We start from the raw sequence: 15755 nt of genomic DNA on the forward strand, positions 1-15755 counted from the left end.
TTTTCATAATAGACAATTCTAGGATCTTAAAGCAAACAACCTAAAACAACAATAAAAAATATAATCAATTACCATTAAGAACAAATAGGGAAAATGTATGTTAGATAAAGAAAAGAAATGAGAACAGAGACTAAAATCTCAACTCAACGCGCTTGTCATTCAATCATGAATTAATACTAAAAATATCACTTTTTAATAATTTCATTACCTTATTTTATTACCATCATTACCATTAAAGGCATCCAAACAATCAAATTTTTTATTACTTAATTTTATTATCATTATCATCCTTTAATACCAAGTGCCAAACAGGCTGTAAAACAAAAAGTAGTCCATCAGTGAACAAAGCAACAAGGAGAATTTCACATGTTATTCCAGGATAAAACTTCCAGAGGTTTTCAAAAATAAAGAGTGAACACATAATAATATAAAAGGAGTGGCGGGAAATTGGAAAATACAACAACCAAAGGATGCTAATGTTGTCAAACTCTAAGCTGCGTTCCCTCACTATCTGCCAAATCAACTCAAGGCTGAAAATTGGAATTGGAAACCATCTGCAGGGGCTTTAGACTAAAGAGATTAATTACACAACAGCTTTTATCATGTTTAAAGTTGTATTTCATTTTTATCCTTGAACCTCTGCATCTCTTACTCCTCGTGAAACAAAGGATCACCGAAACATCAGTGACCTTTGCCCCCCTTCTGTTTTGTGCTGCGTTTTCCTGTTTTTGTTTTTTTGTCTCCTCGCTTTCGTGTGGAACTTGAACTTTGGATTGAGAGAGCAGGCACATGTTCACCATTAACCAAACCAGGGAAACCAACAGCAGGGATTCTGTCAAGCAAACATTCAATGGTCAGTGAGAATACAAACAACCTACTATCTAATACTACACAAGTATAAGTGAACTGAAGACCACCGTTAGACCTGTGCAATGGGCCGAATATGGGCCGGCTCGGGCTCCAATAGAGATGGAGCGGATTGTGCCGGGCCTTACAAAATATAAGATGGGCTTTAAACGGGTCAGGTTCATCAAAACCGGCCCAGCTCGGCCCATTTATCAAATTATAGAAATGATTCATTTACTGTTTTTTTTTTGATCTGGAAGTGTTGATAATTATAAATAGCATATGGCTATCTTTAATATCATTTACTGTTTTTTTGAAGTGGAAGTGCTGGAGGTAATACAATGTTATGTTTTATAACCAAATCTCAAGTAACATTCTTGAATGTAGAATTGCGCAATAGTTGTCAATCAATTAAATTACACTAAGAACACCTAACATTGCTATGCAGAATATTACAAAGAACATTAAAAATTTATCAAGAATCACTTGTTAAATCATTCCACCATGATCAGAATTTAGGGCATGAAGGCCCGTTTAGGACACGTGCAAAGCTCGTTTTCAACCCACTCCATTTGATGTAAAGTAGACTCCAACAAGAATCTGACCCGTTTAGAGCCAGACCCGTCTAAAGCCCGTATAATAAAGGGTTGGATCCGGGGACCTGATGAGCCCCCAGCCATTGCACAGGTCTAACCACCATACTTCCTAACTGAAAGCGCTCAGTGTTAATGAGCCACACAATACTGACCTCTTTTTATTTTAAAGAGACCCTCGCACACCAGTAGTCCTCAGTAGCAACAAGGGACACCGTACACATAATAACCCCTATTTTATATGACCCTCACATACTACCAACTAGTAAGCATCAAATAGAATTTTTTACAATCAAAATGGCAAGTACAGGGGAGGATCCAGGATTCAAACTACATCAGGGCACCAACATATGAAAGAATTTTTGCAAGATTTTCAGTTGAGTTTCATTTGTAAAATGAACTAAATTTTTTTCATTCCTCAACATCACACGTACAAGTACGATAATTTCAAGCTAAGACCAAAGAATATAAAAGGTCAATTAATGTCAATTTCACCCCAAATGGTGGCAATCCAAAAGATTAATTTTTGCGGAAAAAATGTCTTATAGAAGTCAGGACAAAAATTAGTTTTCCAAGAGACTCTCTATTTGATAGGTTTTTTTAACCAATCTCAAACAACCTAAAATTCCTTCTTTGTAATAAATTTGATTAACATGCAAAAAAGTAGATATACACGGATCTTAGATAGGCAGAAACTCAACCTATACAAAGAAGCTCAGAAAATAACAACAATATAAAAAAAGTGTCTAATGAGATTTCAACTAATTTCAAAAAAAAACTAATTCCAAAAAAATAAACATGAGGAAATAAAAATAACAAAAAATTGATAAACGTTGGCATGTTCCTCCTCCAATTTTTCAATAACTTCCTAATCATCACTCTAAATTAAAACAAACCAAAACAATTCACCATAATTACCAACACAAACAAATTAACCACCCTTGACTAAATTGAAGCCTCAGATAGTCTGGGCTGACAAAACATGATGTGAATCGAAAGAAAAGCAGTGAGAATGGCGCCACTTGGTCATATCAAACCGTTTTTGTGTGTCTTTGGTGACAACACCCAACCTCAATACACAAAAAATTTAATGACGTGACTGAGAGGGAAGTAGAGCACGCAAAGTCGCGACTACAGAGAGCAGGCAGTGGTGTGCAGTGGTGTGCAGTGGTGTGCAGCAATGCCAACAAGGGGTAGCTCATGCCTCATGGGTGTGGGTGCAGCGTTGACTTCTTAGGGTTTTAGTCCTTTTTACAAATGAGTATGAGAGTGAAGTAAAGAACACGCGAGAAGTCTAACCTTCAAATTTTTTAAAATTCCCCAAGGGGCATGTGCCACCTAAGGCCCAAGTGTAAGTCCGCCAATGGGCAAGTAGTAAACCAAGTAACGAAAAAAAAAAACCAATCAGCAAAAACAGAAAAGACATAATTGTGCGTTCTAAAACACAATACAAGCTCAAGTTCAATTTTGGGCACTTAGAACAGCATTTGGATAATAAACACAAACTACCCCAAGCGTTAGCCAGAGCATGTTTAACCAAATAATAAGTAAAGATGATCCAATTGTAAAACCAGCGCTCACGAAAGGGAGAAAATCCGAGGAGAGGTAACAACAAATGTTAAAAAGAAAAAATATATAAACAAAAAGATAAAGAGGAGATGAGTTATATTCATACCCAACAAGAGCACGGCAGACTCCGGTTTGGTCAAGGAAGCACCATATGCATTGCTCAAGGAAATGCGCAGCATCTGATTCTCAGCGTAACAACACTGAAGTAACCTTCCTAATCTTCGACATTCCGCTTCCATATAGCGGCTCTTCATCTCCAAATCTTTCACATAAATCTTCTTCCTCTCCCTTGATTTCATTGCAGCATCTCTATTTCTCAACTGCCTATATAAAAATTATCTCACATTACAAATGATCTTGTTGTTTGGTTCATCAAGCTCACAAGATGCTACTAATTAACAAGTCTTTCCGACATATAATATTCATCCGTCAACAACATTCACAAATGCAGTTTGAGATTGACCTTTAACCAACATCATCGTCCTCATAATCATACCCAATGTATCGTACTTATACAAGTATGATCATGGTCTATTTGGACGACGGTAGTCCATCCAGAATGACCTGAACCTTCATACATTATAAATCTCACATTATTTTTGTGATGATTTCTTATCAACTAATTCATTGGTAACAAAAATCTTGAATTTTACCGAACTCTAACACTCGGACGCAGACATGAGTTTACGACGCCAAGTAACAAAGATCACTTCATCAAACCAAAATAAACGAAAACTTTATCATTGCGAGGATAAAGAAAAACAAAATCATGTAAAATTAGCCAACCACAAGCACAAAATCGAATAATTCAATCAGCCAAAAAAGCACCATGCAAAAAATTAACAAAAACGCACAAAAGATACAAGTATTGTTTTTTCTCAATTGAATCAGGGGAATCATAGTCATATACAGCAATTCAATTCTAACTTAGAAATAAAAAGTAAAATATAAAGCATAGGTAAGATTAGAAGGAGCTACCTTTTACGTTTCTTAGAGAGGCGATCAGCATTAGAATCAATAACATTGCCTTCCAAAATAACATCCCCAGACTTATCATTCCCAACATTCGATTTAAAATTTCGAATATTATCATCTCCATTAACATTACTTTTATAATTATAATCAATTGGAGTTCTAGTAGCATCAACTATATTACCCTCAGATTCCGATGCATTTGGTGAACTCTTAACCTCAGTAAGAGGTTGTTCATCGGACACCTGGAAATTCTCGTTTGGGGAATCAACTAGTAAATCAGACCATGTAAAACAGTCGTTGGGTACGTAAGTTTGTTCATCATTATCCTTCATTAGTAATTCCTCAATCCACGAATCAATTGCCTCTGTTGCAGGTAATGATGAAGCTTCTGTAAATACATCTTCAAACCCATTTCGAGGAATTTCGCAATCATGAAATATATGTTCCCATCCATATTCATTCAAGCCTTCAACCTCCATTAAAACACAAAATTTCAAAAACTAGTATTCTAGATCTAGTCTAGATAATATTAAAAAAATCAAAGAAACATAAAAAAAAATAATAATTTACAAAATAAGAAAAAAAGTAGGAGAAATATTGTTCATAGAAAGGAATTATCATGAAGAAGAAAAGAGGGTTCTACTTAGACGAGAAATTGGGGAATTTATTTATACTGTTGATATGAAAAATTGAATATTTATACAATTTGAAAAATCAGCCACGATTTCCTTCGTTTAGAAGGAGAAGGACACGGTTATAATTTAAAAAAAGGGTTTGATACGATGCGATCAAGATATAGGGAATAAGATGCGCCCCTGTTATTGATTGTTTAGATGGAGTAAGTAACGGTTGATATTTACTTGATTAGATTAGTGGTTGATACTAGACGTGCACCGCGTTATATGAAATCTGGAAGAAGGTGCTTGCATCATTCCACCAATTACAACGCTCCTTTTTGATGACATGGCACATTTTGTAATAGACGTAGGAGTTGTTGAGAAATCATAAGGGCACTATTATTGGTGACCTAATATTGGGTCACATGACCCAACAATAAGAAAAATGCTAAAAATGGTGATCTATTTTTAAGTTGATCATGCAAAAGGTTGGGGGAAAATATTAAGGAATGACCCGTTCATTTGAACGGTCATCTCATTTTTTTCAAAATTTAATGCCACGTGTCGCAAGCTGATTGGGCCACGAAAATAGCATGCATCAGCCCCCTGACACAGCCTTCCAGACGCAGGCCACTTGGCCGCTTGTGATTGGCTATGAAAAAATAGCCGATTTTTGCCTTTAACGGCTATTTTCGTATTAAAATAATTTTTTTTTTAAAAAAAAAATTATACCAACGGTCATATTTTTTCGAGATCTATAAAATGAGACCCATATTGATATTTTTTGACATAACTTTTTTTTTACATATTTTGTTCTTATTTTCCTACTTTTTTTGGTTTAAAAAAATACCAAAGTAATCATTTCAAAAATCCCAAAAAAAAAATATGGATTCAAATAACCCAAATTATGGAAGAAATCCATGTAAAAAAAAACACAATCAAAGTGCTCAAATTCAGTATCAAAATCCTCCGTTTAATCCTCCATTTTCTCAAAATACTCCAAATTCTTCTTACTATATTCCTCAAAATAACCCAAATTCATCTTATTATGTTCCTCAAAATACCCAAAATTCTCAAACTATGTTTCACCACCATCATCAATCTCACAATGTCAACTCTAATATTGATATGTATTCAACTCCAATAAGGGGTGAAAGTTTAGATGAAAATGAGATGGAGTGTGATGATGATGATGATGATGATGATGATGATGTTGATGAAAATCAAGGAAATGATCAAGATGTTCAATATGGTGAAGATGGAGGAAATTCTGTTCATCATGTTGATGCTAGTCTTTACACGCAACCATCATTTCAAGATCTAGTTTCACAATTTGGTTCACCACCGAGCTTCACTCAATTGGTTCAACCATCTCAACAGCTACCTAATAATAATGATGAAGTCCCTATACCTTCAAAGAAAAGTTGGGATTTGATTGAAGATATTGCTCTCATATGTTCAGTCATGAACACAAGTACAGATCCAATTGTGAGCACCAACCAAAAGATAAGAGTGAGGTGGCAGAAAGTTAAGGAAGCTTATGAAGCAGCGAGGATGGAACGACCCCATCTGATCCCACGAAGAACCGCCGACATGCTTAAATGTCGTTGGGGTAGAGTTGCTCCAGCATGTTTGAAGTGGTCTGGAAGTTATGATGAGGCTGTTAGGAGGAAGAAGAGTGGCACGACAGACGAAGATGTGCTTAAAGAAGCGCATTTAATCCATCAAAGAAAACACGGTAACTTTAACTTGATTGAGCAATGGAAAATTTTAAGAAAGTATAACAAGTGGAAGCAAGTGGTAAAAACTAATCAAAAAAAACAATTGGATCAACAACCAACTGATGATGTTAGTAGTAAAAGTAGTGGGAAAAGATCAAGGACCGAAGAAGATTCTGAAACTCCAACAAGTGAACCTCAAGGAGGATCATCCACGCGCCCCGAGGGTGTGAAGAAGGCTAAGGCTCGCATGACAGGGAAGATGGTCGCAGATCAATCAATTCAAGCTTTGAGTGCATTTGGAGAGAGTCTTCGACTTAATTCAGAAATAATGAAAGAGAAGACAGAACTTCAAAAACAAAAAGAAGCCCGAAAACAAAAACAACTTCAACTGGAAGAATATCGAATGAATTGGGAGATCTATGAATCATTAAGCAAAAAGGAAACTCTTCAGCCATGGGAAGCTGATATGATGGTTCAACTTGGACAATACCTTCAGAATTACAATCGTCAGTAGATATTTTAATTATGTAATGTCTTAATTATGTTTTAATTATGTATTGTTTTTAATGATGGTTTAATTATGTAATGTTTAAAAATGATGTTTTAATTATGTAAGGTTTTCATGCAATAGTCTTGTCATTTCTATCACCTTTTAGCATGCATTAGTCTTTTCCTTTCCATCACCGTTTTGGCATGTATTAGTCTTTTCTTTTCCATCACCTTTTTGGCATGCATTAGTCTTTTCCTTTCCATCACCTTTTTGGCATGCATTAGTCTTTTCCTTTCCATCACCTTTTGGCATGCATAATATTATATATATGCACATCCAAATTCAATTGGATGTATAACTTCAAAATGAGCTTTTCTAAGTTCAATTTTGCCTCATCCACTTCAAGTTCTTCATCTTCTGACGAAGAGAATGAACTAATACATAATATGGTTGATTATGCCTTTCAATACACAATTCCTCCCATTGTTTCAACACTACAACCAAGGGTGAGAACAAAAAAAAATGTCGAATTCAAAGAGACCATTCAAAAGGTCATTCCCAACTATTTAATGATTATTTTGCTGAAAATCCTACATATTCTTCTCGATTGTTTCGACGTAGGTTTAGGATGAGGAAACATGTATTTTTACGGATAATGGAAGCTGTCTCCAACAACGATCCATGGTTCACTACCAACATTGATGCAACTGGTAGAAAATGTCTAAGTGCTTTACAAAAGTGTACTGCAGCTCTTCGTATGCTAGCATACGGGGTGGCTGCTGATCAAGTTGATGAGTACCTCCGAATTAGCGAAAGCACAGCACGAAAAGCACTCAGTCATTTCACAAAGGGAATAATCAACCAATTTGGGCAACATTATTTGAGAAAACCAACACCACAAGATTTGACGAGATTATTAACTTTTAGTGAAGAACGAGGATTCCCTGGCATGATTGGTAGTGTTGATTGCATGCATTGGGAGTGGAAGAATTGCCCAGCAGCATGGAAAGGGCAATATCAAGGCCGAGCTGGTGTTGCAACATTAATTCTTGAAGCTGTCGCCGATCATGACCTATGGATATGGCATGCCTTTTTTGGGATGCCAGGTTCATATAATGATCTCAACGTGCTATATCGATCACCTCTTTTAGTTGATTTGTTTGAAGGAAGGGCACCACCTGTCAATTTCACGGTGAATGGAAATCAATACGGCATGGCTTACTATCTCACTGATGGCATTTATCCTAAATGGGCTACTTTTATTCAGTCTATTACTGAACCGCAAACAGCAAAAGCAAGGTTATTTGCCCAACATCAAGAAGCAGCAAGAAAGGATGTGGAGCGAGCATTTGGGGTGTTGCAAGCTCGATTTGCAATAATTAGAAAGCCCTCACTTGCTTGGGATGAAGAACGACTCTCTGATATAATTACTTCTTGTATAATTATGCATAATATGATAGTGGAAGATGAAAGAGATACATATACACACTATGCTGATGGTAGAGAGTTCATGGGAGATCGCCCAAAAGGTCAATCAGAAGGTACAAGTGGATTAAATGATGACTTTGAGTATTACACAGATAGAATTGTTGATATCAATCGATACTTGGCAAATAAGGATGATGTTGAAGATCGACAAACACATTTATCCTTAAAAGATGACTTGGTTGAAAATATCTGGCAAAAGTTTGGAGAGAACCGCAATTTATGTATCATTTAAAATTTTAGTTTTTTAATTTGTGTATTTATTTTATGTATGTGCATTGTAATATTTATTTGAAGTTAACGAATTTTTCTTAAATATTAAAAAATATTTATTAAAAATTATATTTATATTTATATTTATTAAAAAATATTATTTTTATTAAAAGAATAATTTTTTTTAATTATAAAATAGTAGATCTATTTTAATCAAATAAAAAATTATATTACCTTTGTACATGAAAATATTATTATAAAAAAATAAAGATAAATGTTAGATAAATTAAGGGAGAGAAATTATGGTGGGGTAGAAAAAAAGTAAAAAAGAGAGGATGATGACCTTTTAAAAGAGGTCATTGTTAATAAAATTAGGTTAAAAGATGAAATTTTAGGAGAGAGAAAAATTGTAAAAGAGTGTGATGACCTTTTTTAAAGGTCACCATTAAAGATGGCCTAAGGGAAATATTTTTTTACTTTGCATTACAAGAAAATAGAACATACTTTTTATTTCTTGCCATCTTTTATAGTATAATTAGTTGTAGGGCCACTTGTTTTACGGTTTCTTAAGTTATACTATTAAGTTTCATAATGATATTTTATACTCCCTCCGATCCTTTAATTTAGTCCCATTTCCTTGGGCACGCATATTAAGGATTGTGTGGGGTCCATGTAAAAGGTGGTAGTTGGGTATTTTTAAGTAAGGGTATTTAAAGGTTTACGGGGGTAAATTCGTAATTACGTGTGTGAACTAAGGGTATTTAAGTAAAAAGGATTGCCAAAAATAGAAATGGGACTAATTCAAAGGTTTTGCCAAATAAGGAAATGGGACTAAATTAAAAGATCAGAGGGAGTATATTTTATTAACAAAAGTGCTAATGAAAATGTTTGTGCTATAAGCTATTCCCTTCATTCTCTAATGAAGTTCCTACAAGAAATATTTATGAAAATTAAAAAATATAGAATATTTTAGACAGTGAACATATAATTTAATTGAATAATAAATTTGATAGAAAAAAGTGAGAATCATAAACATTTAAAAAAATATTTAAAAAATTTAATGGAATAAATATGAGTAACACAATAATAAGAAAATATTTTTATAAACTTAGTTGGAAACATGTGGAGCCATAAGCAATATAAAAATATTACAATAAAGTTAGTGGAAGATCTGTGGTGATCATAAGCATTATAAAAACATTAAAATGAGGATAAATAAGATTTTTTGTCCAAAATTTGTGATATAATACAAAGATTCTTTGTAGGAAAAACAAATGGAACACTTCAAAATGACAAATAGGAACGTCTTTAAGTAACGAAGGAACTATATTTTTTTTTAGATGTTTTAAAAATGGGTATAACTAAAGTATATCACAATGTGGTATTTTTAATGTTAGTAGGTTGAATGCAAATTTAATTTGATGTACTAATGTGGTTGTTTGATGTTGTCATGATGGCTCACAGTTGTTTTGTGTCGTTGTTGTATGCTAGGGTTGGTGTTAGGCCTTGGTCAAAAGAACTATGAGGACGAAAAAGATGCTGTAATGGTGTGAAATGTTGGGTTGTCAACATGTTGCTACCTTGTTAGTGTGTGTGGCTGCTGTGATGGGTTGGAATGGTTGTGATGTGCTACTGATGGTTATTGTGTCGGGAACTAATGGTTGTTGGACAACCATTGTCGATGTGTTGCTTGGCTTGTTGCAAGGCTGCTAGCTGGGCGGCCTTTGTTGTCGAGGCTACTATTGCGATTTTTTAGGTTAGTCAAGTTGAGGTATGTTGTTACCACCAAAACCATTCCAAGAACTAATCAAAACAATAGGCAAAAAGTCCCTGAAAACAATTTTAGCTATAGAGCACTAAAAAATAGTAACAGTTAGCAACATCAGCAAGGTATGCAACATGCGATTGAGCAAAGGCAAAGATGTTTTATAAGCTTTATAAATTCTGCCATAGAGCATAGCTAGCTTGTTTAAGAAAATAAAAGAAAAAAATCAAATGTAAATGTAAATTTAAATGCTCTAATATTCATGTAAATCAATTGATTGTTTAATGATGTAAGTTCCATAATAATAATGTAAATCAATTGAATCATAATGGATGTATGTTTGCGCAACCACTATGTACACTACTTTTTCAGTCTATCAGAAGGCATATGTAACACCATGAGATTTTGTCACGTCATTAATTAATATTTTAATAATTTTTGAGAATTTTATAATTAGGTTGAATTAATTTAGAAGTAGTTTTAATAAATTCCTTTTATATACGAATTTAAATATTAACATATGTTTATATTAAAAATACAATTACGATTTCTAAATAAAGAGGTTCGAATCAAAATAGTTATTTTATTAAAATGTGTGAGCACATGAAAGTGAGTTTCTTAGTTGGGCCTCGCAAGAAGATGAACCTAGGTAAACAAATAAATAAATAAGTGTATAAATAAAATACATAGGATGAGTTAGGGTTTTAAGTGGGTATTACTCCCTCCCTCACTCAATTCACACGCCTCACTTCCCTCTCTTCTATGCTCTCTCACATCCCTTTCCCTCACGGTTCAGAGCAGCCGGCAGCCACCCCACGAGCAGCCACCAGCACAGCTGCGCCTCTTCTCCTCCTCCACAAGCAGCAACCGACTCCTCCCCATCCTCCACAGGTAGCAGACGGCAGCAACCGGTCTTACTCCATCACCTGGCAGCAGCAACTGTTGCTTTGTGTGCCCCAAACAGCAGCAAGCTGCATTGAAGCAACCCCGCAGCCCACTCAGCTTCTTCCACCACCTTTGTGCTCCACACCACCTCAACAACCACCTATACCCTCACCCATTTCTAGTTCCCCTTTGTGAGCCATCTCCACTTTTCTCTAATTTATTTTCTAACTTTAATTGGAGTTTTATTAAGTGTATTGAGTTTGATGTTGGTTGTGTTAATTTCATTGAATCTTTTTGTGGGTAAGAATTTTATTGATGAATTAAACATGCTTATGATTTAGGGTTTGAAGTGTGATTTGAAATTATGGGTTGTGTTGATTGTGTGTTAGTTTCTTTGAATTTTACTATGATTAACAATTAAAGGTGTTATCTTTGAAATTAGTAATAGTGTGGGCTTTTCATGTACATTATGCTGGTGTATTAGTTTATTGATTCTTGCTATGGATAATGGTTAAAAGTATTATCTTTGAACATGAAATGACTAGGGTTTGGATTTAGAAATGAAATTACTAATGATGTGTGTTCTATGCTATATTTTGGTGGTGTGACGATTGATTGGATTACCTTACAAGTTGTTTTAAGACTTATTTTTGTTAAATATTATTGTGACAGATTTAGTTGGTAATGGTTATGATTAGAGTGAATATAGAAGTGGTGTGATTGTTAAATTGGGAATAATAGTTGCTAATTGTGTAGTTTGATTGTTGTGAATTACAAGTACTCTTATTTGGTTGCTATTGAAGTCATAATGCATAATTTTAGTAAGCTAAGAGCACAATGTCAACTTCTCGTCGATGGTTGCTAAAGTTACTTGTCGTGTTGTTTTGATTATAATTCTTTCTAACTTTGAAGAATGTAACAAATGATATCGCAATTCCATAATTCTAAGATTTACCTTATCGTTATATAAGTGTTATATTAAATTTGTAAGGCTTAATTGTGATTAGTTACTTTTGGGTAACGCGAACCGATATACTCAAAAATTAGTTGATGAAAAGGAACGATTCACATATGCTTTTACTTTTAAATCAGTGAAAAGACTTATGTTATGTTGAGTTAATGATTTTGACTTGTATTGATTGAGTTGTGTGCGTGCTAGAATAATCGAAAACTCATGTTGAATGGGTGATAGTGGTTACTTACGCATTTAGTTGGTATGAGAAAGTAGTTAAGGGAACTTATTAGTTCTATTCCTAACTAGTATAGGTTCCCAGTTCATAAGAGGGATGTAAAACCTCGTTTTATCTGATTATTGTGGCTCTTTTGGTTGCGCGGTGATGCTTACAGGTACGTACACGCAGTAACGAACCCTTATATACAATTTTCTTTAAGACATTATTGCTTATTGTTATAATATGCATTGTATCGAAACTATGAGGTACTAGTGAATACATTTTATACGAAAAGCTATCGACTATGAAATCGTTGCGCTTAGAATAGTTATAGAGAATGAGAGTGTTAGTAGGAGGCGGGGACCACCCCTCCCCCCCTCATTTATTTAAGAATAGGATTATTCCTTACTTGGAGTTAGAATGACTTCTTAAAAGGTGAATTTCATATGTTTTTGAGTGGCTCAGTGGGTTTTGGCGTGCTGCTATCCCAGGACGCTCATTAATAGTCGAAAGTGGGAGTTATTCCCATCTGATAAAGTATTAGATTATGATTAGTTGGCGTGACTCAACTGGATTGTGTTCGGTTGATTTAGTAGTCCCCTAGATGAGATCTGACGGAATCACCGTAAGGCAGGTATAAGCATGCTTTTGTCATTGGGCGCCGGATGGCCGATACCGCCCCTTGACCGAGGTGTTACCATGCGGGCCTTGCAAACCCCAATATGGTGGCCTCTTCACTGGTTTAGTACCCTAGTGTGTTAGTTTTTCCCGAAGGTAGGACCCGAGAGGGTCAGCTGGAGGGGGCATGAGCTCATACTTTGCCATGGGCACCGGATGACCGATAACGCCCTTGGTCGTGTCATTATGCCAGGAAGTGCGCCGGATGACCGATAACGCCCTTGGCCGTGTCATTATGCCAGAAAGTAGAGAAAAGATCTACTGATAGAAAGTTATTCACTGATAGAAAGTTTATTCATTGATCGAAAGTTATTTAATGATAGAAGGTTCATTCTTTGATAGAAAGCTTACACATTGATAGAACGTTTACTCATTGATAGAATATCTACTCATTGATAGAATAGTTTATGCTAGTGAGAAGTGTGCCTAAGTTAAGTTAGCTAAAGGATATTACAGACTAGGATCACACTTACCTTAAGATAGACAAGCTCTATAAGGTCATGTGTTAGGTATTATGTTAATTCCTTGGTTGAGTTGATACTATGCGTGTTTTGCAAGAGTTTATGTTTTGAAAAGAGGAGCGTGAAGACCTGCATTCTACCCAAGAACACATGGACAGGGTTGGAAAGGACGTAATGACATCAAGAAGTATAAGTGGACGATAAACGGTTACTATCTGTGCTTATGTCTTATGAAATCATCTTATGTTGTTGTATAACATAATGTTATCTAGTAGTTGGCCTTATTATATTTGATGTTGAATACTGACGTGTACGTGTTTGTGTTTATGTTTGATTGTTGATGACCTGCTATGGTTGTCCTGCTATGACACATTGGTCTTTGGTCTAATGTCGAGTAGCAGGAGGATCATAGACAGGCGTAGCAGGTATTGGAGCTTCTTTTGCATTGCATTGCATTGGGGGAGAGTGATGAGGGCGAAGTATAACCTGTGTCATACCATTCTCTTTCGATTTTGTAGCTCTTGTTATCTTTTATAAACTTTGGTTGTATATGTTTTGTTATGAGGCCTTGTGTCCTCCCTTGTATATTTGTATTTTCGCTGCGTAGTTTATAAATCTGTATGGTTTTAAGGAGTTAAGTCATTTTAAAACGCAAGCGTCGACACTGGAACCACGATCCATGCTTGGCATGTTGATTTGAGAAGCCGACGACGAATCATTTCGCCGTGGTGTGAGATTTTAAAGGCAATGATGCCTTAGATTATGTTTAATGTTTTTATTGTGCTAATTGCTCTACCACATGTTCGATTTTTGGAAGAGATGCTGCGAAATTCCCACTCACCTTTTTAAAGTTAATATTTAACATTTTCACAAATTCTTTTCCTTTTCTTTTATGTAACACCCGAATTTTCTCCCGTCCTTTACGATTTTGGTTTCGTATAAAGGGTCGGAAATTTAGAGGTGTTACACATATAATTTCAAATCTGGAAATTTTTTTACTTTCCTTGTTTATAACTGTTGGATGACTGGTTTATCTCTCTCTAGAGTCTTGACATAATTTTCTTCTTCAAACAGTATCTTACTTATGTTGAATTATAAACAAGAAAGTTAGTCTTAACATAATTAAACATAAAGTAGAAAGAATTCAAAAGAAAAATAAAATTACATATTGGCTTTGCCACATGTGATAAAAAAGTTATGCATCTGTTGCATGATGAATTTCTTTCAACTGTTTTGAAAGCTAATTAACCTTATGTGCAAAGTCTTTATGTAACACTTGCGATTTTAAGCTTCTAAATTACTGTTTGAAACTAAGATTATTATAATTAATTAACAATATTAACGTTTGAAATTTCGTTAATGTTTTAAAGATTTTATTCAATTAAACTAATAGATTTTATATGGTTTGAATTATTTCGGGGAAGCCATATTGTGTTTATCTATAAAGTTATAAAAGTAAATAACCAAATATTAAAATAAATCTAATATAGTATTAGATAAAATGAAATTTTAGTTGAAACACAAATAGATTAGTACTAGTTATAAAAATAGTGGTAAGTAATACTATAACAATGTAGTATATTTATTAAAAACAAGAAAATTGGATAAGTATAATAAAAAAAAGAAAAATAAATAAATTATTGAAACATCATAAACCATTTCCCGTGAATGTTCTTCCCCTTCCCCTTCCCCTTCCCCTTCCCCTATCATTATCACTTCCTTCTTCAAAACATAGAGCAGAGCCTTAAATAACCATTTATTGCCTTCAACCTACACCACATCGGTAGCAAGCGACCGCCATCAATAGTCCACGAAGCTCCGGTGCTGAGCCACGCGCCGACAACGCAGTCTTCTTCAGTCAACGTTGAATTGGGTATAATCTAAGAGATAGTGACAAATGAGTTGATTAGAAATGAAATTATGAACAAAAGTTGAAAGTGAATTGTACTTGTAATAGTTTAAGAAGCGGAAGAGTTGCAGTTAGATTTAATATGGATAAGGATTGAAGATCAAATAAATATGTGTGAATCAAGTACTATGAGTTGGTTTATTGTGTCTATGACGGTTAGCATTTTCTGGTTAGATTTTATAGGTTGATTTTGTTAGTTGAGGTTATGAGGTGATTTATTTAGTTGAGTTATGTATAAACTTTTGTGAGTTAAGCATTAGGTGATTAAATTGGTAAGTTAAGATAATGAGTTGGGGTGGCTAGTTTGGAAGTACAAATTATTTGTTTGTTCGGATATGAGTTGGCTTTATTTAGTTTGAACAATGAGTTGATTATC

General features: G+C 34.6%; 3 protein-coding genes across 3 annotated transcripts; 2 read left to right on the forward strand and 1 right to left on the reverse strand.

Annotated features, from left to right (window-relative positions):
• Window positions 1-248: 248 nt before the first annotated feature.
• Window positions 249-4663, reverse strand: LOC130799018 (bZIP transcription factor 60). Its single transcript, XM_057662125.1, has 3 exons — window positions 3987-4663; window positions 3115-3332; window positions 249-832 (listed from the first exon to the last, which is right to left on the reverse strand). Exons 1-3 carry the CDS (start codon window positions 4460-4462, stop codon window positions 525-527), a joined length of 1002 nt encoding a protein of 333 aa, XP_057518108.1. The 5' UTR covers window positions 4463-4663; the 3' UTR covers window positions 249-524.
• Window positions 4664-5680: 1017 nt separating this feature from the next.
• On the forward strand, window positions 5681-6835 carry LOC130798933 (uncharacterized). The gene is made up of 2 exons (XM_057662030.1): window positions 5681-6626; window positions 6717-6835. The coding sequence occupies exons 1-2, from the start codon at window positions 5681-5683 to the stop codon at window positions 6833-6835; spliced, it is 1065 nt and encodes a 354-aa protein (XP_057518013.1).
• A 631-nt stretch (window positions 6836-7466) lies between these two features.
• LOC130798934 (uncharacterized) lies at window positions 7467-10062 on the forward strand. Its single transcript, XM_057662031.1, has 2 exons — window positions 7467-8520; window positions 10001-10062. The coding sequence occupies exons 1-2, from the start codon at window positions 7467-7469 to the stop codon at window positions 10060-10062; spliced, it is 1116 nt and encodes a 371-aa protein (XP_057518014.1).
• The last annotated feature ends 5693 nt before the right edge of the window (window positions 10063-15755 follow it).

Source organism: Amaranthus tricolor, chromosome 13 (genome assembly GCF_026212465.1).
Source record: "Amaranthus tricolor cultivar Red isolate AtriRed21 chromosome 13, ASM2621246v1, whole genome shotgun sequence".
Lineage (NCBI taxonomy): Eukaryota > Viridiplantae > Streptophyta > Magnoliopsida > Caryophyllales > Amaranthaceae > Amaranthus > Amaranthus tricolor.

Coding starts and splice junctions, on each gene's coding strand:
- LOC130799018 (XM_057662125.1), bottom strand. CDS start 4,462: ATGGAGGTTGAAGGCTTGAATGAATATGGATGGGAACATATATTTCAT. Junction 3,333..3,986: donor CTCTCTAAGAAACGTAAAAG/GTAGCTCCTTCT, acceptor ATTTTTATATAG/GCAGTTGAGAAATAGAGATG. Junction 833..3,114: donor GTCTGCCGTGCTCTTGTTGG/GTATGAATATAA, acceptor TTTGCTTGACAG/AATCCCTGCTGTTGGTTTCC.
- LOC130798933 (XM_057662030.1), top strand. CDS start 5,681: ATGTTTCACCACCATCATCAATCTCACAATGTCAACTCTAATATTGAT. Junction 6,627..6,716: donor TTTGAGTGCATTTGGAGAGA/GTCTTCGACTTA, acceptor TTCAACTGGAAG/AATATCGAATGAATTGGGAG.
- LOC130798934 (XM_057662031.1), top strand. CDS start 7,467: ATGGAAGCTGTCTCCAACAACGATCCATGGTTCACTACCAACATTGAT. Junction 8,521..10,000: donor TGGAGAGAACCGCAATTTAT/GTATCATTTAAA, acceptor GTTGTATGCTAG/GGTTGGTGTTAGGCCTTGGT.